At 37.8% G+C, this 24,745-nt stretch overlaps 1 protein-coding gene across 1 annotated transcript; it reads left to right on the top strand.

Annotated features, from left to right (window-relative positions):
- On the top strand, window positions 1-19,918 carry plekho1b (pleckstrin homology domain containing, family O member 1b). Its single transcript, XM_058747374.1, has 6 exons — window positions 1-410; window positions 1,606-1,752; window positions 8,861-9,001; window positions 11,672-11,776; window positions 14,933-15,034; window positions 16,250-19,918. The coding sequence occupies exons 1-6, from the start codon at window positions 384-386 to the stop codon at window positions 16,940-16,942; spliced, it is 1,215 nt and encodes a 404-aa protein (XP_058603357.1). The 5' UTR covers window positions 1-383; the 3' UTR covers window positions 16,943-19,918.
- Window positions 19,919-24,745: the final 4,827 nt, after the last annotated feature.

Here is a 24,745-nt window from a genome sequence, read left to right as displayed (position 1 = left end):
AAGAGAGGGACCACACAGCTTCAAGTTCTCCAGCTCACAGAACTCCACAAGAGACACACATGACGGCAGGAGATCAACCTATACGACACAACGATGATGATGGCATCAGCACAGACTCATTTGCTGCTCTAGAAAGCACATTTCTCAGATCTGTCTGCAAGAAAAAGCCATTGGAGGATAATCTGCACGGATCTGGAGGACACTGAATGGAAGTAAATAGATAAGAGGAGGCGAAAGATACAAACGGGGGTGCGACTCATTCAACACCGAGCTCTCCTTTTCGAGTCCACACTGGGATTTTGTTTCGTTGTAGACAACACATTGTGCACGAAAGGATCTGGATTTAGCGGTGGGAGAGTCGGGAAGCTCCGTTTTATTGAGCCATGAAGAAGAACAGTTCAACAAAGCGGGTAAGACATCGAGTCAGTCCACTCCATTGTCAGTGAGGAGCGCCGCGAGCCTTTGTGCACTAGTATGAACACTGCAGCAAGTACACTTCAGTTTAAAAACACTCTAACAACATTTTGCAGTGCACCAATGCAGTACATGAAATTAAAATTATTTTATTTTAGCTGTAAATGTATAAGTCGACATGATATTATTTCGCACGAAGTAGATTATGCTACCAGGATTAAAATAATGAAAGGAGTAGTGATGTATATACGTTTAAATGAGTTTATTAAATATATACTATACATGTATTAAACAATTTAAACTCAATTAAGAACTGATTTAGTTTCATAAAAATAAACAGAACCCGATTGCTATAACCAGAAGCCAGTAGGCTATTACAGTTTCTAGAAAACGGAATACGACTGATGGCATATTAAATAGAAGTTTTACAAATATTTTTAATTCTATAATTAAACTATAATTTCATATACGCATTTCCTAACAAATATGAATTATTAACACACAGAAAATTCATTGTAAATCCCCAAAAGGAAACTCCCAAGGGAACCCATGTTTGAAAAATGCTAGTCATCTTCTGGGACTACAAACTGAACACTTAACATGCACTTTTAATGAGTTGATTAAATTACTGTCCAAAATGACTAAAAAGCATAATTAATGGCACTTCCAATATTTCCTGTCTAGACTAGCAGGCGAAAAATGGGCATGTTTCATATAGAATATGCTGATTATATGTATAAAATAAAAGTCTTTTTCTGAATAATAAACAGATTATGGATATTGCTCACTCTGTCTGTGAGATCAATACAATAGAAATAAATTTTTCTTGCCAGTATTGTGCATGCACACAGCCTTTTCTCATCACACACAAGATCCCAGCTCGGGTAAGAGGTTGAGGAAACACTGGTGTGTGTGTGTGTGTATGTGCATGTGCTGTGTGAGAAAAGTGAGTAAGCGCCAGGAATGTGATATGATCTACACGACAAAGACAATGACATGGTTTTAAGAAAGTCTCTCCCTCTCTAGAGACTACGATTGTGTCTCAAAACCTAGTGAACTGCCTTCCTAGACAGCATGATGTGCATCATAGACCTGCAAAGGCCTAGAAATGCAGACAATTACTGTAGATCATAACCAACTGGAAACCTTAAGTCTCACTGGCATGTCTCTAATTTCTCTCTGTAAACACAGGGCCCTCAGGATGCCAATCAACTGCCCATGCAGCCCGACAAAACTGGCTGGATTCGCAAGTTCTGTGGCAAAGGAATTTTCAGGGAAATTTGGAAAAACAGATTTGTTATACTGAAAGGAGACCAACTCTACATTTCTGAAAAAGAGGTTAGTTTTGGAAAAAACTTTTTTTTTTCTCTCTCTCTTAATGCTTTTCTCCACATCATCATCATTTGATTGATGAGATGCTACTTGTATAACATGCTGATATTTAGTACTGCTTTCAGTGTGAGAAAGAAAGAAATCTGCTCCAGTTGCTTAAGGGCATAGATGGGTTACATGACATGTCCTCATCTCTGAAAACCATAACAAAACTACACAAAGTAAAAAAAAACTGCAATATAAGAATACACTTCCAATGCAGATAAATGCAGAGGGGACAAAATTTTTTATTACAGGAGTACTTATGAGTTTCGAAAGGTATGACGTGAGTAAATGATGACAGCCAAAAATAAAAAAGTTCAGCCAAAAATAAAAACTCTGTCATCATTTACTCATATCATGCCTTTCAAAACCCGTATGACTTTCTTTGTTCATTGGAAAGAAGTTTAAGAGAATGAAAGAAGATGGTAACTAGGGACTGTCAATCTCCAAAAAAGGTCAAACAAAAAGATTCGTAAAACATTATAAAAGTAGTCTATACAACTCATTATTCTTCTTCATTGTATTCATTGTAAAAAAACAGCAGTTTGGACTGTCTACCCTAAAAAAACCCAGATTTCGAAAGACACAATCCCTTTAATATCCAGCTTTGCTCAGGTCAGCCTCACTATGGTACACAGAGCTGTGTCTTACAGCGTTAACACCTTTATCCAATTGCAGACATTGTTCTGGAATTAGAGCCGGATGTGCTGAAAGGCCAAACATGATGAGATAAACATGTAAACATTCACTTGGCCGACTGTCATTTCCAAGTCCAATGCATCACATACTGTCAGCGTGTGCCTGACATTGTGCCTGGATGAAGTGACGGTTTAAAGAGAGGTTTAACAAGTTCAGCAAGCATGAAGGAATAGGAAAATAAAGGGCCTTTATTCAGGAGCGAGGCTGATTTACTGCAGTGTGGGAGGACGATGGGAAGGAAAGCAGGATTGAGGTTGAGTCATGGTCACGCAGAAGACTGTTTGCTGTGCTCAGCATCAGATCAAACAATGCCGAGGCAGCATATGGGCTCTGGCTCACAGCTCAGAGGGAGGATTGACCCTTTTAGTGCTTAACAGACTGAGGTTTCATCATGCTGTCGTCTAGATGTTTCTCTCCAGCTGTCTAGACAGACAACAGATTTTAATGACTCGATGCTGTTGTTTTGGTATCATGTTTCCTAACAGATAAATGCCAAAATGATCCTCATATTTATATGTTGGTCTGAAGATCCAAGCTTGAGGAGTTAAATATAGTTCCAAAACATATATACCATCAGGTATCTGTGCTTATACTATACATTTTGTTTCTTAGAATTTTTATTCAGTCCCCTAAAAGTTAAAGGGATAGTTCACCCAACAATGAAAACAGTCATCTTTTACTCACCCTGATATTGTTCCAAATGCACATGACAAACAGATAATATTTGAAAAATTGTGATGATTGCACTTTCAATCAAGAGGAATTATGACTTTCAAGCTTCAAAAGTACCATAAAAGTATCAAAAAATAATTAAGTGTAGACAACTTTCAAAAATGTACCATGATAACTAGCTTTTGCCAAAAATACCATAGTTAGCTACAGCAAAATTACTATAATATTACTGCTGGCCTCAACAAACAAAGATTCTAAAAGTGGCCATATTAATGCCTACCGACTTTTTTTTTCTTCTTTTGTTTTGTGTGATACTTGCCTGTGCAGAACTAGCTTCCATGCCAGGGAGAGATGTAGGTGGTTACATCAACAAAGAGAAGTCTGTTGTTTCACTGGAGGATTTATGAATTATGAAAAAACATGTTGAACACATGCTGAATTGGTCACAAAAAGATCAAACCTGCATTTAGAAAATTTGCATTTAATTCTGACTTTAATGGCCAAATAAGTTTAATGCTCAGGCCCCTCTTTTAATGTACATATGTATTTATTTGCACATTTTATCATCTACCAGGTATAAATTGCTTTGAGAAGTATAAGCACACTTCTCTTAGAGTTAAGGGCTAAAGTATGAGTAATGGCAACAGCAAGCACCACTGGCCGCTCATTGTAGGTGATTCTGCTTAAAGGGGACCTATTATGCAAAAATCACTTTTATAAGGTGTTTGAACACAGTTGTGTGGCTGCAGTGTGTGAAAACAACCAGCCTATAATGTTAAAAATCCACCAACTCATTTTTAATTTTTTTTTATAAAACCAATAAATCATGAACAGTCTCTCCAAAAGAGCCGTTTCAGATTCTCCCTCTGTTCACGTCACCGAGGGGAAAAAGTCCCGCCCATTTGTGACGCTCTCTGCCCTATTAGCATAAACACAGCCCTGAATGAGAAGCTGCGGTCTGCCATTACTGGAGATATATACAATGTCAGCACCAAAGAGCCTTTACAAGTGTTGTGTTTTGGGATGCACTAATGAACATAGGAGTCACCATAATCTCCCCCTATCTGAGCCGAGGACACTGTGGTTAAATGAAATTTTCGAAGGAAATATCCCCGGTAACGTCCCCTAAATGTTTAGGAATCAATACCAACGCTTTGTGCATGAACGTCAGCTCCAGACAAAGTAAGTATCACACGTTTTTTTTCCAAATTGCCCTTCTGAAAGAGCTTCTTGGTACGCTGTAAGGCTAATTGCTAAAGCTATGATTGTCTCTGACTGTTTTCACTGATGCTGCCTTCGGGTGCTATCAGAATGATCGTGAATAGGAATGTGGTAGTTAAAAGTTGCATATGAAAGCAATGTGAGTCAATTGCTTGAAGTTGTCAAGCTCATAATCAGAAGTGGGATTTACAAAGTTTGTGATAGCTATGTTGTTATTTTTATCCCGCCGTGCTCCCCATCTGTGTAATTCATAAACGCAAATTTATTATGCACCGTATAATCAGATAACTGACTTTGAAACAGAGTATGTTTTCTGTAAAGATTACAGGCTTGTACTGATAGTGGAATGTTTATTTGCAAAGGCTAGCACTGCTAATGCCCCTCTTCTCTGGGAGCAACAGCTCACTTGCATAAAAGCAACATACTCAAAATCAGAATTTTGAGCTAGGACTTCACATATAGGCTCTGGGGACATCAGAGAATTATTTTACATCTTGTAAAAAGGGGCATAATAGGTCCCCTTTAAATCAGATTGACACATTCGAGTCAGATGATAGTAGGTTAAAGGGTGGCAGTAAACTGAGAATGTGTCCTGCAAAACTCTTACTGAACAGCTCACAGGAGCAGATGTCACGCGAGTGTTGTTTGGGGTCAGATTCCTGGCCACTGATGTGGCAGATGTAGGGAGAGTCTACAGATAATAGGAGAGTTTTTTCCCACTCACCCAGGACTTTTCTTCTGGTACATTTCTCTCTCACAATCTAAACTTTAATCAGAATATTTTCCTGTCTTTCTTTGTTCCGCTTGCACTAAATGGCATCTACCAGAACTTCAACATGAAAGTAGAAGACAAGAGCTGTCTTCTTGCCTTCTCAAGCCCAAATAAGGAAGCTGTGGTCTTCATCTATTTTGAAATGATCTTATATTGCTCTTCTGCTTTTTGGAGTCATATGCATAGATGGTAGACATGGGTGTAATGGTCACAATTTGGTGACTCAGAATCAGTATCCACCCTAAAGAGAAACACCCTTGTCAATTTCATTATAACACTACAATATTCTACCTTTGTTTTTTTCACATCATAATTAGCCAATTGCTTGAATTAGTTTGTGCATCCCATTTATCTCACTCCAGTTTAGATGTCATATTAGTACATATGCATTGCACTCCCTAATAAAGAGATCTGCAGATGTGCTGAATTGGTGCAAACGGAAAACATGATCAAATGATGAGATCATGCAGTGCAGTAGTAAAAGTAACATGTCTATAGACTTCATTGCATACTTTATATGTACAAATACTCAAGGAAAAATATGTGAATTTTTCTTTTTACATCTGCCAGCATCGTTCTCTAGAGTGATGGGGTGCAGTCGTCCAGCTACATTTACACAAGTAGAGTCGCAAATGAAATCGACGGATGAATCATTTCACACGTCAGGGCCTGGCACAGCTCTGACTCACTTGCTGGAAAGCGAGATCAGCAGAGGTTGTCGTGCCCTGTATAGTCATCAAACCATTTCTTCTCCGTCTGGTTTCTTTAGGTGTTTTCTTCTGTTCTGCAAAGTATCACATGGGATCTAGGTCGCAGTGTCAGATGATTATTGCTGCAATTGCAAGTTGGTTCAAAGAATTTGAAAGGATGGCAGAGAAAAAATCAGACAAGTTGCAGACTGGTTTTACTCTGGAACAGCAGTTTGCAAAATAGCATCAGGAAGCTCAAAATGAGAAGCTTGTTGGACTCAAATTATAAACTGTACAACAGTGGCTCTAAACTAAAAAATATTTAGCAAAATGGGCTTTTAAAGAGCTGAAAACGGTTCCAATATCTTTTGTTGTTCCTGTAAAAGGCCTTGCAGTTGTGTTGGATGTAGTTTGTGGTGATATAAATACATTTTTTTGCACTGTGTTTGGTCACAACTTGCGGAACTAGATGAAAAACCACTGTGCTAGAAGTCAGAGAGGAAACACCTTCAAACTGTCTTTGGTTGGTTTGTAATTGCTGATGTCAACATGTAGCTCGCCCTTCCTTCCCTCACCTGACCAAGCGAACATGATGCATTTAACCCTAAGCTCTCTCCCGCAACTTTCATATCATAAAGCAGCATTGGTCGTACCATTCAGAGATTTCCACTTAAACGCTTTGCAATGAATTTTTCATGTGTGGGCCGATGGGACACATTGCCGAGGAGTTTTCATTTCAAATTCCTCTTCAGGGTATTTGGCTTCTCTGATACACCCTCTCAGCTGCAATGTTTTGTGACCCTAATGGACGTTTATGAAAGGTTAGACTGGTCAATGGATAAAGTAAATATAAATTTGAATAGCGAAATTCCATTCAGATGGAACTTGACCAATCCTTTGAAAGACAGTGAAACATGAAACGATGGCTGCTCATCTCTGAATGATCCACCTGGCCTCAGACTGAAACAAAAGGACACCTGAACAGGAAATTCTCCAGTTGATTTGTTGAATAACATGAATATGAATACACACTGGAAATGGTGCATGTGAGCAACAAGAAACTGTGAACAAAAAACAGCAAACCTTAAAACGATTTTTTTTTTCCCAGAGGCTAATTCAAGTTAAGTTCTAAACTACTGGCATGATGTCAAAAATAACGTTGACTCGTATGACACAGAGGACTGAGTAATGGCTGCTGACCCAAAACCTTTTAACAATAGTGTACAATGGAAGACCACGTCCAAATGAAAAATTAGAGCATTTAGGCTTTAACTTCTTTAGTATAAAAAATTGCATAATTTGAGAAGTAAAATTGTTAATCATCCACTTTTCCCTGGATTCAGTTGATTTCCTTTCTACATTTTTTTCTTTGAATATCCTGTTTCAGTCCGAAACATTTGTGAACAGCAGTTTTGTGGTAATATTTGAGAAACACGCTCCATTGACTTCCATTATAAGTGCATTGATGTAAACACAAATTTGTGCCAAAATGATTTTCTGTGGTACTCAACAGCACGCCACAGATGCTATTTGTAGAGCTCAAGTTTTTTTGAACCTGGAACATTTCTGTAACCTCGCACACAACAAAAATATTGTTTACAGCTCTAGTTACACAACAGAAAGTAGCATGATTATAGAGTACGTATCAGACAGCCTCGCAAAACTGTGAAATTATTCTCTCAGTAGTACTTCTCTGTCCCTTCATTCTTTCTGTTGAGAAGCACAAGGTTTTGGCAAACAATTTTCTCTAGCTTTCTTTTGGTTGTTGCTATTTTGCTATTTTGAGCTATTCACACTGTTTGTGTGTGTGCGTCTCCTCTGCAAAGTGATGCGTCTGTTTAAAGCTTAATGTACACAATATTAAATATAGATGATGCTCTTTATTTGCAGTTAAAAAGGTCATTAAGACGAAAATTGGTTTGTTGCTCAAGCATCTGCCAGTTCTTATTTAAAGAGGCAGTTTCAAATGTTATGAAATCCAAATAAAGCATAAAGACATGGTGTCAGATTCATATACAACCACTTAATTAGACTGCGCCTACTCAGTTTAAAGGAGCAAAGAGCATAACTACAAAAGTAGTAGTGTAGCTCACTTTCATTCAAAGAATTTAACCACTAAAGTACTCTATATTCTGTGTGATCTCAGATTACAGATTACATTTACTGTGCCTGATTTGTCATCAGATACATCAGGGTCATTTTACAAGTAATGCCGGGGAAATATCCAAATCTTATTGTTGTATCAAACACTTTTTTTTTTTACTTCAGATGATTTCTATACCTCACATATGCCTCATTTTCATTCACTATAGTGCATTATAAGTCATAACAGCATACTTCAGTATTTTCTAGTTGCATTGAGGAGTTCTTAATGTCTGGTATTGAGTGCAAATACTGTGTACTGTGCCCCGACTGTCCTCTCCTGGAAAAAAGGATTGGATCAGATTGCTAGTTAATTGCTGCCTTTGTACTGCTGGAACAGTAGATGTACTATTTGTACAGCCATTCCCTGTCGTGACACCCCGTAGTGCACTGGGTGTGACGCCAATCTCTTAAGTACTGCACTGTAGAGCGGCTCTGTAGTACAGAACACAACCAGATGTGTGCTTGCGTGCATAGACAGCGTTTTTTGTCTTTAGTAGAGCGCTAATGGAAATTGATTACGAATTAATGAGAATGTTTGGCAGGTGATAGCAAATCAGACCATGGTGTTCACTGGAAATCTGGGTTAAAAGGTTCTCTTCTTCCATGTTTGGACCAATGATATTTTGGAGCTACGTTTTGAGGTCTATCCTAGTTAAAAGTTAGTATCATTGGTCATTCGGATGCCCTTAACAATTGTGACCGCACCAACTAGACTAAACCAAACCCATTTTTTCCCTTTAAAAAAATTCTGGACACACTGCCCAGTAAAAATGTTCATTTTAAATTAGCTTTTGTTGGGAATAATTAAGCAAATTACATTTATTTTCTAACAAATTTAAAGCACAGTATTAAACCAAATCTGTACTTTCTACAGGTCAAAGATGAGAAGAAAATCCAGGAGGTGGTGGATCTCACCGACTACGAGAGGTCTGAAGAACTTCGCAAAGCCAAGAGCAGGAGCAAAAAAAATCACAGCAAGTTCACGCTTCTGCGTTCACGGCAGCCAGGCAACACGGTCAGTCTCTACAGGAAGTTGGGTTTCACAGCAGAGGATAATAGCTAATGGCTTTATGTCTCAGTCAGCACTAGAGCACTGCCGGGCTGCTTCATTAGTCAGTTTGCAGTCATGCTGTGAGACAGTGATCACCTGTTGCACAACTCAAAGATCTGTGTCTCTACATACATTCAAACATATTAGAGCAAAAGGAAATGTAACAGGAATAAAAAAGGGGTCTTGACTGGTTATTCGCTCATACAGAAAGTATTCAAACTGCTTTTGTAATTTGAACACATATCAATTCAAGAGTCACATCTGTTTGTAAACATGGTTTTCGATACCAAACACTGACTGTGTGAACGCAGCCATTAAGTCAGTAGTCAGCCACCAAGTCTAAGACAATATTAGACAATAAATCGTACTCCGGCATAGTTGGCACGCCGGTCTCTAAGCACAAACTTGGACCGACCTCTGTAGTCATCCTATCCTGAGTAATTGGCTTTCAGTAAGAACGGCTCAGCTTATTGCTTTCACTAGCACACCACAGGCCTCCATGAATATCCTTCATCCTTTAGACCAACACAAATAGTACATCTTACCAATTGTGTTAAGGCTCCTTGTTTCTTAAAGGCAAAGTATGTGATTTTTTTTTATGTTATTATGTCTAACACAGCTTTTTCTGTGTTTTTTTCAGTTAATTCTGTCTCCAATTAATGCAGAGTTATCTCTCTATATCCATCCATAAACCTACAAACTTTGAGGCTTCTTAAACTTTTTCAGAGCTTGATTTTTTTCAAAGCCAGCATTTAAAGTCAAGGCAAACTTTTTTTATTAAAAAAATCCAATACATTTGAATTCTGCTTCTTGACATTAAATTCAAATTTCAATTCAGCATCCTGTTTGCTACCTTCTGATCTTCTGGCTCAACTAATTGTGTGAGTATGGGAGAATCTGTAGAGAAACACAAATTTAATTAATTAATTAATTAATTAAATTAAAATTTGTGCAATTCCGTTTGGTGGAAAATGAAATGTTTTACATATAATTTTATTATCACTTCTCCTGATATGCATTTTTAAATCAGTATCGGTCCTTTTAGAAGTCTGCATTAGTTATTTAGATTTAAAGCATTTTCTGGTCATCTAGACTCTTGTCTAGAACACATTTTTAGGATTTCTGATGAAACATTAGGGGTTACGTCTGACCAATCCTTTAAAATCCAGCACTGAGACAAGGGGTTAATCCCCAGGAAACAAACATGGAGGGTCTTAGGAAAATCCAGCAGCAGCCACCCTCCCTCCCAAACCCACAGAAACATAGCACTACATGGTTAATAAGTCCCTCTGCCCCGCATACAACAGCTGTTCCACATGCAGCTCAAGAGGGGAGATACCCTAATACATGACCTCATGAAAATCATCATCTTTCTGCTCTTTTCTCTCGCCTGCCTCTTTTTTTTGCACCTTTAAAAACAGACCTCAAAAAGGTCAAAACAGACCCTAAGTACCTCATTTTCATTACCAAGGAATTCAAAAGCCTTACAGAAACCGTCTCCTACATATTTATAGCATTATATTTAACCCCTGAGATCCACTTATGAAGCAAGTCAAGTTTTCTTGGACCCAATCTGTTTTAAATAACATTTACTAAACTATTTTTGCTATTGTAAGAATTTCACCTAGCAACCAACCAAAACACTTAGCAAAACACTAAAAACATTCTGAACACCTTAGAAATCACATAACAATGCACCCGAATGTCTGGTTTTGCATTGGACAAGCACCAGCAATGTAAAAAATCTTGATCAGTTAAAACAGTATTTTTTTTTTTTTTTATAATTTAAAATAACTGTTTTCTATTTTAATATATTTAAAAATGTAACTTATTCCTGTGATGGTAAAACTAAATTTTCAGCAGCCATTACTCCAGTTTTCAGTGTCACATGATCCTTCAGAAAGCATTTCTTATTATTATCAGTGTTGAAAACAGTACTTAATATTTTTGTGGAAACCGTGACACATTTTTTTCAGAATTCTTTGAAAAACAGTATTTATTTGAAATAGTAAACATTTGTTACATTATAAATGTATTTACTGTCACTTTTGATCAATTGAATGTATTTATGCTGAACAAAAGTATTAATTTGTTTTAAAAAACAAAAATCATTTTGACCCCAAATAATAAAATAAAGACTGCAGCAATCAGACCGACAAGGTGTTTTTCTGTTTCCCACGATATGTCCCCTTTAATGGTCAAAGTGATTTGTCAACAACAGTACAAATGCGTAGCATAGGGCGCATAGCAGTGTCTTATCTACACAGCTGCAGCATCAACAGAAGGGCCGCCTGTCACGGCTCCAGCTGACTGTGTTTGGAAGGCTTGCAGTGTTGTTGCCTAATATGGTGGTTTCTGCCTCATGCTGTTGCTGCATCAGCTGTCCATAGAAAGAGCCATATGGCTGTACCTGCTCATTTATGCTTGGCTCACTAGATGTTTGTGTCCGCCTAGCAGAAGACTGAAGGAATTTTCACCACGTGTGTAGGCGTAAAATGAAAAGCCAGCAGGGTTCAGGGCATATTGGTCATACATCAAACTGTGTTTGCTCTATAACCTGCACTGTGCTTGGATAAATGATCTTTTCAAACAGCAGCACACTATATTAAAGTCTCTCTCAACTGCCACATGCAGGTCCCAAATCTGGTGTTTTTGGCTGTCAGTCCAGAAGAGAAGGAGTCATGGATCAATGCATTTAATGCAGCCATCACTAGGGCCAAGAATCGCATATTGGACGAGGTAAGCTAGACATTTCCATATCTTTGCATATAGGCGTAGCTTGACATTTGAGCTTGGGGGGGCCAAACCAAGCCTGTCGATTTGGTCAGTCAAACTTTCTGTAAAAGTCACAATCCATGTACCATTAAAAGCGGTTTTACTATGATTAGAGCAGCAGCAAGCGCATGAGTTTGCCATGGCAACCAGATACATTGCACACGAATTACTTGTAAAGGCTGCACTGTCTATTTCTGCTGCACTAGCAATAAACATGTTGAATAGAGTGCACCATAAACATGTTTGCCAACAGAATCGTAAAGTAGATTTTAAGCAAATCAACGAGTGAATTACCCACTGCTTTAAAACAAATATCTGTAGGACATTATTCAAGTTAAATGCGAAAGCACACAAACACATTTAGTAACGTTAAATCTTACTGAAAATGGCCGATTAAGCAGTTTATATTCTGAAATATATTTCTAGGTTTTATTCTGTGTGCATTAAATGACATTTGGATGTAAATGGTCCTTTTCCTGACATAAATGTAAAACACTGAGCTGCTTACGGAGCGTCCTGTGGATCACCTTCATGAGGCTGTCCGGGTCTGGAATCGGGCATCTAGCGTCATCTGTCTTTATTTTGTTTAGGTTCAGATTCCTCTGCAGGTGTTGTATGTTGTAAACCCGCCTATGCCAGTTCTGCTTGCTATTAATTATTTACAACCAGACTGCAAGTTAGGAATGCATTGACCAGGCAATCATATTTTGTACACTTCCATTAAGTAGGTTTCTGAGCATAGGGTTAGGGATTTAAGCAACCATCCCAAAAACTGTAGCATAGCAACATCTGAACACCGTAGGAACTACATAGCAATGCTCAGACAACCTCCCACAACACCCTAGCAGCGATTAGCATACACAAGCACCACTCCAATCTTTTCAAAAAATGTGAAATCACAGATTGTCATTCACAGGTCCTTGGAGGAGCCACTTTTATGAAAACTTCTAATCGCAAAGTTTCCTGCCCTCTCATTCCCTGATCTTTTCACAGTTTGTTTGCGAAGGGATTTGCTCAATTTAAAAGCGGGTCTATAATCACGCTCAGCACACAGTGGGAGAAAATGAATCACTCCGCCAAAAATAGATGGCAGTCACGACTTTCAGCATTAAAGCAGCCAGATCAGAGCCTATCTTCACCTTCAGCTTCCGATAACGAACAAGATTTAATCTGGCCTAAGCTGTCGGCATCCTCCACATTTCGTGGGGACCAGGTCATTGTTTGGGACCGGTAACATACACACAGGCGTTTCAAGTAGGCTGACTACGACACAGCACACCCAGTGTACTAGATATTCATTTCAATAAACCAGAGAGACCATGTGATTTCCTTTTCACGTGTCAGTGTGGTGTGATTCATACCCTACATCTAGTTAAATAGGCGAGATCTCCCATAACACTCAACAGGAGAGGAATCAGACGAGTCAGCACTCGATAACAGCCGGTTATGTTGTGAGATCTGTTGTTATAGCTATTCAGTATACCAATTTAAAAATGAGAGATTGGTACTACGTCACATTATTTTTTAGGGTGGTCACAATACCAACATTTCAGTAGTTCATACAAATACTTTCACAATACAAAACCTAAAATGCTATTGAAGACAGTCTTTCATTTAAAAATATTAAATATGAACAAATTAAAAAAACATAGTCTTCAAATATGGATCAAATCATTAAATAAATATTGCTAATGAAGAAAGAACTACTAATGATAAAAGGGTCTTTTGCATTTGCATACTTTTTTTTACAAGGCTGGGTATTGATTCAAAGTCAATTCAATTCCACTAGACCTTAGTGAGGGAAGCACCATATTTCATTTCTGACAGGAATGAAAATGAGGCTGTGAAGGATAGAAATACAGCATGTTCAGATAAGAACTACACAAAGCCGTTTTGAAAGTTTCTGTTTACTAAGGTCTAGCTTTTGATTCTATTTGATTTTGTTGTGATTCTATAATTATTCATTTAGGATTATTTTACTAACAGGCATGCTTCAGTTATTTTGATCACTTGTGGAATTAAAAGTGACAGAGAAACAGTATGCACATCACGATTCGCCACTGACTCACCAACATTTATAAAGACAAAAGGATTGCTACAGTTGTTTTGCACTATTGTCCATGCATCAAAGGAAAACGCATATATCAAAAGAGCAATCGATCTTGGTATTTTAAGAATCAATATCGGCCATATTCTTTTTCTGATCTGCATGGTTTGGTTTTGCAAATCACAGTTTGTCAATGCGCTGCTTATCTGTTGCCAAGCACTGCTGCGTGTTACAAGTATGAGAAATGTGTAGGCAGGTTTAGTGACTAGATATATGCATTCACTAGCCACAAACGACACAATGCACAAATACATACAAGAACTTTACATATTCGGAGCTTGTGTGAAACCAAGGACTATAGAATACCTTAAAGAGACTTTGGTGAAACTCACTACCACAAGTAGGGTAGGGGTAGGGTACAGGAAGCAGTCACCAGTGTTGCTAGTTGGTTGGTATAGTGTTCCAAGAGTGATCTAGGTGCTTTCTTAATGGGAGATCATTCCTGACTGTAGCACAAACAAAGCAATACGAGTAACATACTAAATTTTAATACTTAGAATTTAAAGATTAGAACAGATTGCTTCAACGGACACTATTAATAATTATATGTTAAAAGCTCAAGTCAAAAAATACAGATATTATAGGGAACAAAGAAAATCTCCTAAACCAATATTTTTGTTGTTTACCACCCCTCCCTTAGTCCATAAACCCTGACCAAACACAATAAGATTAGCCGTACACTCCTGGCCAGCAAACAAAAGCTATCTCAGAACACAGAGTCTTGGATTTTAGCATAAGCTTTCTTGTAAACAACAGGCTGTACTGACACACTTGATTCAGAACAAATTCTCAGATTATTCCCAGAACTCAAACATTCATCCACTCTGCCGAACTGCTTGCGTCATTATTTGTACATCACATACAAATAATAAACAGACCCATTGACTGGTTGATCAATATACTGGCTCTCCTCCTGCAGGCTTGCGTGAGACATGTAGCTGCTGCTAGTTTCTATGTGACTGATTTTGTTCAGTTGGGCTTCAATCCAGCACTCTTTGTCCGACCCCTTTTAGGTGACAGTGGAAGAGGACAGCTTGTTGGCCCATCCGACGCGTGACAGAGCTAAGATACCCCATACTCGTCGTCTGCCCACCCGCGGGCACCTCATGGCTGTGGTAAGCAGTCCATTTGCTCTGAATATCATCTCATTAAATATGAACATCATTTTGGGAAAAGCCTGGAATGATACATATGAAGCAGTCCTTTAAGGTAACGAAGTGTGTAAAGTATCAGATATTACTGATAAAATACTTTCTCCTTCATACTTTTAGTTTTAGGACAATTTAGGGCCAAACAATAAGAATCTTTCTGCTTTCCAGCTCGGGCCAGTCCAGATTTCTACTTGTCCTGACTACATTTTCATTAGCCCATTTTCATTAAAACAAACAAAACAAACAAAAAACTCTATATTTTTATATATATTTTACAAAATTAGGTTTGCATTTATAATTTTTAATAATTATGTTTAAATATTACATTTATTATAATACTAAATAATTGTTAAAAATAAAATAGATAATTTATTATAATATATATTTTTTCATAATTTATTATATTTTTAATTTTATCGAATGTAAATACATTTACAAAGAAAATTTGCAGTAATAAATAAAAATGATGAATTACAATTACACAGAAAGCTCCAATAACATTCAAAAACCCTTAAAACCCTTTACCCAGTAAAACGGTAATAAATGGTTTGTAATTTTCAAACCCATTTTTACTAATTCTACCATGACTATCAATTTACAGTTACAGTAACTTATCTATGTTGGTCAGATCGATAATTTTACATCTTACAAATTTTACATGTTGTTGAGCCCTGCTTTTTAAGAAAGGTACACTTGAAGAACAAACAATGTGGCAGGACTTGCACTCTTCACCTTTAAATATAATTTCAGTGCTGTCAAACGATTAATCGCAATTAATCTCATCCAAAATAAAAGTTTTTGCTTACATAATATATGTGTGTACTGTGTATATTTATTTTGCATATATAAATACACACACATACAGTATATATTTTGGAAATATTTCCATGCATATATTTATATTCATATAATATTATATATAAATATATTTAATATATGAACATAACATAATTTTCTATACTAATATATATATATATATATGCATGCGTGTGTGTTTATGCATAATAAAAATAAACAGCACACACATATATTATGTAAACAAAAAATTTTATGTTGGATGCGATTAATCGTTTGACAGCACTATTTAATTTCAATTGTCATCACAATGAATGAAGCGGTTTGATTTTTGCTTTTACCCTGCAGAAATACTTAAGTCTAAAATCTCCCCACCCTTTTCAGGCTTCTACCACAAACTCGGATGGCATGCTGACACTTGACCTCATCCAGGAAGAAGATGTCCCCTCCACACAGGGTCAGGACTCTCGTGAGGATACCCTCGATAAAGCTGCTTCTCAGCGCACACCAGATTCCCAGCGCTCCATCAAGGACACCTCAAAGCTCTCAACCTGTAACGAGACCCCTGGAAAGTCCCAGAGTCTGCCGCGAAAAAGCGAGAGCGCCTTCGACTGGTCGGAGAACCACAGGACGCCGCAGCTCCGCAAAAAACCGCCCACATCCGACAAGAACCGCTGCGCTTCCATGGATGAGATCCTGACGCATTGCGAGACGCGAGCACTCCCTCACTGCTCGACTTCGGCGCCCGTGCAGCCCATCAGCCAGCTCCAGGATCTCATCACCCAGAAGCTAGAAAGAACTCAAGAGCTGCTGACGGAGGTACGGGTGCAGGGCAAGGGGAAGGGCTCGCCGGCTGGGAAGAGCTCTAGTCCGGAGGGTCAGCGGATGGAGGCAGAGAGGCTTCTGGAGGAGGCGGCGTCCACTTGGGGACAGGCTCGTGACGTGCTGGAGGAAGTGAAAGAACTCAGAGCGTTGTACAAGCAGCTTGACTCCGCCTCTTCCGTCACACTCAGTCCTCCACAGAACGGCAAACTAAACAGCCCTCAACAAGCAAACCACCGGAAAAGCATGATGTGAGAACATAAAAGTCCTCCATGGCGTCATTTTTCAATGGACTCTTCCTGTTGACTGCTTTCGCTGGAATCAACAAAAAGCGAATAACATGAGCTATAAGTGTATGTATGAATTGTTAAAGAGCAAATCTAGTTTCTTCCATTCCCTAATATCAGCGTCTGGTGGTTTTACCAAACACAAGCTGTTGCATTGTACCCTGCGGTATCAGTTTTCACAGTGATGTCGACAGGAACAGTAAAAGCACCGAGTCATCGAGCAGCCCATCAGGTTAAGACAGGGTGAGAAACACCAGACGGCGGTGATGTTGTTGTCATCACCAGCCTATCACAATGTGAATGTTTTCCTTCTGTTTCATAATACACTGGAGGAGCTTCGTTTCGAAATGGTCATTTTTGTATGTAATAATAATAATAATGCCCAGCACATTTGCTCTGCTATCAACACAAACCAAGCTCATAATAAGATGCAATCAGGGTGCAGCCAAAGGCAATTGGCGGGAACGATCACGGATAGCAGAGCGTGTTCCTTGTCCGGCGGCGCTCAATATCCCGTCAGATGGGTTCTAATTGTGAACAAAGCCATGAACATGAACACAGATGACGTCTGGTGCCAGTGTTGCTGTGGAAAGTCAGCTGCCATTAAAGACGAGACTCCATGCAGTAAAGGAAACTATTAATAATAATTACACATTTGCACTATGGAGAATGCTGTAAAACGAGAGTGACACTGGCAAGCTATCTTTTCAAACCTAAGAGGCAGAACAGACAATCTACTGTAGGTAGGGAAACATGGGTCGTGTAGCGCCAAGTCTTTACACCTAAGTGGTATTTCCGAAAATGTTGGTATCTCTCAAAATCAAAAGCTGCCTTAGTGTATTTTCAAAAGGGCACATGCAAACTGCAAAACTCTTCAAAGACTCTGAATGCTTGTATATTTTAATTTTCCTAAATTTCGCCTACAAGTTGCCTGCACCTCAAGAGAAGCTTTTAAAGCAGGATTTTATTTTGCTTGCGCTTTGCTTTGCAGGATTTTTGTCTCTGGGGAACTATGCAAGGTTGCATGGGTGAAACTCAGAAACCGGTCAAGAGTCATATTTCACCCCAAAATTTCTTTGAGAAAAGGAAGAAATTGTGTTTTGCTTAAAGTACATGAAGCTTATTTGCTAATTTAATTTAGCAAGTAGTTTAATTTTATGAATTTGTTATGAAAATTAAGCACATTTCCCTACCGAGTTCTTATTACCGTAATTAATTTATTCTGATAAAAAATGTTTAAAAAATGTATTTTTGTAATATAAAAATCTGAATATAATTAATTACCAGTGTATAACAGGTGCATAAAAAAGAAAAAAGTCAAAAAGGAAAATATAGTTCATTTTCTTTATGCAATATATAATTTCTACTTCTTTTTTTTTCTTAATTTGGGTGTAAAATGTGACCCAGACAAGTTTAGTGAGATTCCCCCACATATAAGCTTGAAATAATCCACAGGTATCAGGATTTACTGGCAGTGTGCAGTACGGTATTGCGTTCAACGACCAAAGGGTATGTCTTGCCAGTATAAAACACCTTGTTTTACAGTTAGTAGCTAAATAATGTGTTTGCACAATTCTATGGGTACAGGTCAGCCTGTTCTGTTACGAAGACTTGATTATAAACAGTGTTATATTTTTTGTACATTTTATTGTAAAGTGCTTTTTTGTAGAGAAAGACTTTGAGGAAAGTTTTTGCTTTTTAAACGTTTGACTTAGAAAACCACTTCCCTTGAAACGCAACTCAACCGGACATTCCTTGCTTCTGGAATCTTGTCATAAAAAAACTGTAAATTTCCGCTTCCAAAGGTAATAAAGCACAAAGCCTATGGCAGTCCTTAGCTTTTTTTTTTTTAAAGTATGGTTAAATAATTGCTTTTATTCACTACCACTCACATTTTAATTTCTATTCTTATCATGTTATCGCCACACAGATGCCAAAGGTTTTCTGTACCTCATACAACTCTTATCTCAAACAGAGCAATGTTTTGTGATCTTTTCAGGTTTAATCAGATGTTAGCTGACTGTGTTATGATCTGATTTTTCTGACAGTGCCAGCCGAAGGTGAATCTAATTACCCGAGCAGCTGTCAGGTAGCCAGGATCATATTAGGGTCATATTAGATTACATCAAAACCAATCCTGACATCTTTCCTATCGCACAGCTCCTATCACATAGAATAACAGAAACAGAGCCAAATTATTCCTGTACTTTGATAGTCATACATTAATCATTTATGACACGTTTACTTTAAGTTGACATCATAAACAATGTGACTGCTTAGAGCTGATGTTTCCTTCATGCTTTTTTGAACTATTTATGTATGCCATAAGATTGTTCACCTGTTGTCGCTATTTTTCTGATCTTCTGCAGACCTTTGATCAAATGTGAATGAAGTGGAACATCTCTCGTTTGGCTCTTGACTGTGTTATTGTGGTCAGACTAGTAATTTTGCATAGGGATGTTGTATTTGTGAGCTAGTGCGTCAGTGCTAGACTGACACTGGAAAAAAAAAAAAGTCTTATGCAATCAGAAAGGAACAAACTATTGATTTTGCTTACTACAAATAACAGAGTCTGGCTATTTTAAGGTTCATGTTAAAAACATGCGCATTAATACAGAAGAAAACCTGAATGTTTTTGGAATTTTTCGATTCCATTATCCTCACAAACCCACAATCTCTCAGATGGACAGTTTAGTTACAAGCTGCTGGTAAACAACTCAGATACTCAAATGTCTTTTCTGCTCTTGCTAATCACATTTATATGGACAATTGTAAATCTCTATGTACATTATTTCACATTTCTGTAGCTAATTGTAAATGGGGGTCAGTTTGCAATGTGGAGAGCAGAACCCTGTCAATGGGTGTTTGTAAGCTCAGGACCGGCTAATCACTGATGTACTTGAGACACAACCACTTGTGCAATTAAAGTGATCCTCATTCAACATCCCTGAATTCTGAGTGTTCATGTCTTAACTGCAAAACTTTACAAAAGCTTAAATTTCACTAAACATATTTAAAAAACATTAACCAAATTTGTTTATCAGAACAATTTGCCTTGCTGACTTATCAGACTATCACAATATAAGCTATAAATTCACTCAACATGCATATTACCGTATTGACCCGAATATAAGACGATGTTTTTTTCTTGGAAATACATCTGAAAAAACGCGGTCGTCTTATATTCAGGGTCTAGACCAGGGTTCCTCAAATCTTACCCTGGAGGTCCAATCCACTGCAGAGTTCAGCTCCAACACTGATCAAACTCACCTGTCTGTGATTTTCTAATGATCCTGAAGACATTGATTAGCATGTTCAGGTGTGTTTGATTAGGGTTACAGCTAAACTCTGCAGGAAAGTGGATCCCGAGGTCCAGATTTGAGGAGCCCTGGTCTAGACCAGGGTTCCTCAAATCTTTCCCTGGAGGGCCAATCTGCTGCTGAGTTTAGCTCCAACCCTGATCAAACTCACCTACCTGTGATTTTCTAATGATCTTGAAGACTCTGATTAGCAGGCTCAGGTGTGTTTGATTAGGCTTAGATCTAAACTCTGCAGGAGTGGGCCAGATTTGAGGACGCCTGGTCTAGACTTTGACATGTCAGTAATACACCACAACAATAGGTGGCGCCAAAAACGCATAAACCGAGTGTGCCATGAAATATGTAATGTATGTTTGTTGTAAAGATCGCGAGTGAAAACAAAAGAAAAAGAAAATGCTTACAGCGGCAGGAGTCGTGACTGTCATGTTAGCCTGATGGGACCAAACTTCCTCTGTAAGTGATTTTAAAACAGAAGACAGTACCCAGATTTGAAGACTACAATAAGATTTAACTTCTACTGATAATAACATTTTGGTAGGCTACTATATTTACAATGCCGTTATTCCCATCACTGGAGATGGATAGCCTAAATATATAATTCATATGGGCTACCTGTTATTTTTATGGTATATCAAAAAGTGTATATTTTTAAATGTCATTGTTGATAATGGTACATTTTACCAGTATTTACCAAACTTTCAAAACAAAAATTAAAATAGGAAAAATATGCAATATGAAAATAATTTAAGATAAAATGTGATTTTTGAAAGATTTGGTTTTCATAAAGCCTTTTTCCAAAAGGTACATCTGGAAAAAGGGAGGTCGTCTTATAATCAGGGTCATCTTATATTCGGGTCAATATCATACTATATCTCTAAATAGATTTCTGTCATGACAACTCTTGAAGAGTTCAGCATGGTAATGTACATGACATGGTTTATGTGTTTGGTCTTGGTGGAATAGATCTGCTATGCTGCAAGACTTGCTACTGCCAATACATCCACATATATGCTGCTGTGAGCATGTAAGAAATACTGCTGCTGCACATATAACATGTGAAATAACCCCTATATATAAAATACATTAAATCACCCCGTACCAGATCGATACAGGTGGAGCTGGGGAAGGTGGAGGGTTTCTGAAGCGTTGCAACCGCTACAGCAAGCACTAGCTAAGTATTTGAATGTTGAGCAGCGAGCTCATTGGCTGCTGATACTAAAAGAATCAATCAGCTGTGCGATTTGATAATGATGTCATTCTGGCCATTTTCACATAGTAGCAGAATACGGTTGTCAGTCCTGTATTTGAGTCCTTAATATGGTTCCGTTCACAGACAGTTCGGGTTATTTACGGGCGTGACAACCGCATTCTGTAACCAAACTCACACCCGTACATTTTCATTTTAATTATTAGGCTGGGTTTTGACACAAATTTCACTATCCGATTCGATTCTCATTCACAAGCTTGCGATTTGATTCAATTCGATTCGATTCGAATACCAATTCGATTCAATATTATTTAATCAAAATTATTCGATTATTTTGGATATATATCGGTACAGTACATGCCAAATTTCCTCAAGGAAGAAAAAAAAATCTCTCAACTAATGCTTTAAAATATACATGAGAGTCAGTTGGTAACTACCTACTATAATATTGAAGGTTAAAATGGACTGATTTGTAGGCTATACAACTACTAAAATTAAACATTTAAATGGTGGCTGTCATAAAACCTTGATGGATTTATTCAAACATAAATAAAACATTGAAGAACAGTAAAAATGATAATGAATGTTATATGATGCATATATTTATGCCCCTCTCTACAGTTTATTTTTCTATCTGACTAATGAGTTTATGGTCACCGAATATGTTTTTTTCTGAGGTAAGTTAAATGTGACGTTACGTGACATTTACAGGAGATTCATCAAATTCATTATATTGACGTCTTTGCGCGGTTGAAACACAGATTGAGCGATTACATGAGATAGGATACGGATTGTAAAGTTGTACTCTTTCTTTTAACTTACCTTCTAATGTTTAGTCATGTTTATTTTGTGCTGAAACTGGTATTAATGTGGAGGAGATTATCAGTTCACGTGCGCTACGCGCTGCCGCGTCTGGCCCGCGCTACAGCGATCTGTCACTCCACATTAAATAGCGCCAAAACGGAATTTATTGTTTGAATACTGCAATACAATGGACAGCATTTGAAATCTAAGACTTTGTTTCACATTAAACGTACCAAAGCACAATGCGTATTGCGATTTATTGAATGGACTGTGCCCTTCAATGTTGGTCCATTAGCTGAAAACAGGCTAGACTAATCGATTCTTGGGATTTAAAAATCGATATCGTTCCGTAAAAATGAGAATCGATTAATATCGAGATATCGATATATTTTACCCAGCCCTACTAATTATATTACAATAATTACAATTGTTCAAACCAACCTAGAAATTACCTAAAAATGTAAAATTAATTATATATTACTTGAAAATGAAATTGAATATGTTTTTTCATTATTTATTTCATTAAATTAGTAATTATGACCACAGTTCTTGCATGGTTTACACATTTACACTGAAATAAAGCAAACAACAAGATACACTCAACTGGTGCATATACTATACTGAGGGAGCTATAAGAACATTACAAACAACATAACAACAAAACCGCATGTGGTCTGAAACATAAGCAAACTGACAGACAAGTGACAGCAGAAGCCATTGGCTATGAGCCGAGTAGGGTGTGTTGCCATGGCAGTAACGTTTCACCTAGTTAGGTCTGTGTCAAGAGGTGTCAATGCATTCCTCACACCCCACACAGAGAAGTGAGAAAGCCTTACCAGGCTCTTCCCAATCACAGAGCCTGTAGCTGTAGGATGTACCCCAGGAGCGCTTCATCTCTAAAATATTAAAATAACATTGTCTCAGACAAATGTGACCATGTCTCATGCTGTGTTGACACAAGTTTCACTTCTGCAAAGAACTGTTCCTATTATAGGTTTATGAAAGTATGCTTAATGTTGTAATATCCAGCTCAAACTAGTGGTTATATTTTTGAAACATGGTAGCTGGTTTCTAGCTGGTCTAAACTGGTTCTTAGCTGCTGGTTGACCACCCAGCATGTTCCAAAAATCAGCTCGGACCAGCTAATAATAACCATCTCAGACCAGCAGACACTGGTTAACATGTTAGATTTTACAACAATTTTTTTTTCCGTCTGGTTTTAGTTTTAAAAATCTTGAGTTATCAATATCACAAGTAGGCCTGCTTCTATTCATAGAACCAAGATGCTTAGTGAAAAGTGACAATGAAAAAAGTGAATCATACAGCCAACAGTATAAAAACATTTACACAATTTCACAACCAAAACCAGCACTCTGAAATTGGCAAGAAGGGTTTCCATAGTGACTTCCAAGGGAAAGGATGCATTTGTACCAAGCAATAATTAATCTCAAAGGTCCAGTAGGGCGGAACCCCACAGCTGTTGAGCTTGTCCATATGTTCCCATAAGACACTACAGGGGGACTGATGGGGGGCATCAACACTCACTTAACAGAAAGGAGATAAAGTCCATGTAATGTTTTAGTGCTATTTTGTCCACATTTGAGGCTGTTTATAATTACATTCATCTATAAAGAAATTGTTTGTGATCTGGAAAGATCCAATCTGGAAAGCTGTCCACTAACCAGTGACCTGAGCATTAACATAAAACACACTTTACAACACATAATAGCCTTTATTTAATAACAATCTCTATTTATAACATTTTTCATACAAACTAAACACAGGAATGAAGAAAAAAAAGTCACCCACATCTTGGATGGCCTAAGGGTCAGTAAATTAACAGCAAATTTTCATTTGTGGGTGAACTATCCCTTTAAAGCTACAGTTGTCAAACATTACATCTGTAATATAACTGCAAAATTCAGTTTAAACTTTGTTTAAAGAACTAACAAAAAACTAAACAAGCTAAACAAAATGTTAGCAAACAAACGTTTACAAATATTATTATTGTTCACAATTACATCTTTGATATGAGGCAGGAGTCCAAAAAATATGTTAGTTACAGTAAAATTACAGTACCTTTTTTATATAGCGCTTTATATAATACTGATTGTGTCAAAGCAGCTTTAAAGAGTCAAACAGGAAAATAGTTTGGCAATAATGCCAGAGGACATTAACAAGTCATTTTTCCAGTTAAAGTCAGTTCATTGGTGATTCAGTGTTGACATCATCCAGTTCAGCTCTCTTCCATTAATGTCTGTGCAATCAGCCAAGCGTCCCCAAATAAGCAAGCCAAAGGCAACAATGGCAAGGACCCAAAACTCCATCGGTGACAGAGATCGAGAAGAAAACCTTGGGAGAAACCAGGCACAGTCAGGGGGCAGTTCTCCTCTGGCCAGACGAAACCAGCATGGCGTGGTTTAATTCTAGGTTGCAACAT

Source organism: Onychostoma macrolepis, chromosome 16 (genome assembly GCF_012432095.1).
Source record: "Onychostoma macrolepis isolate SWU-2019 chromosome 16, ASM1243209v1, whole genome shotgun sequence".
NCBI lineage: Eukaryota > Metazoa > Chordata > Actinopteri > Cypriniformes > Cyprinidae > Onychostoma > Onychostoma macrolepis.
Note: the sequence above shows the minus strand (reverse complement) of the source record. Positions and strands in the feature narration are given on the sequence as shown.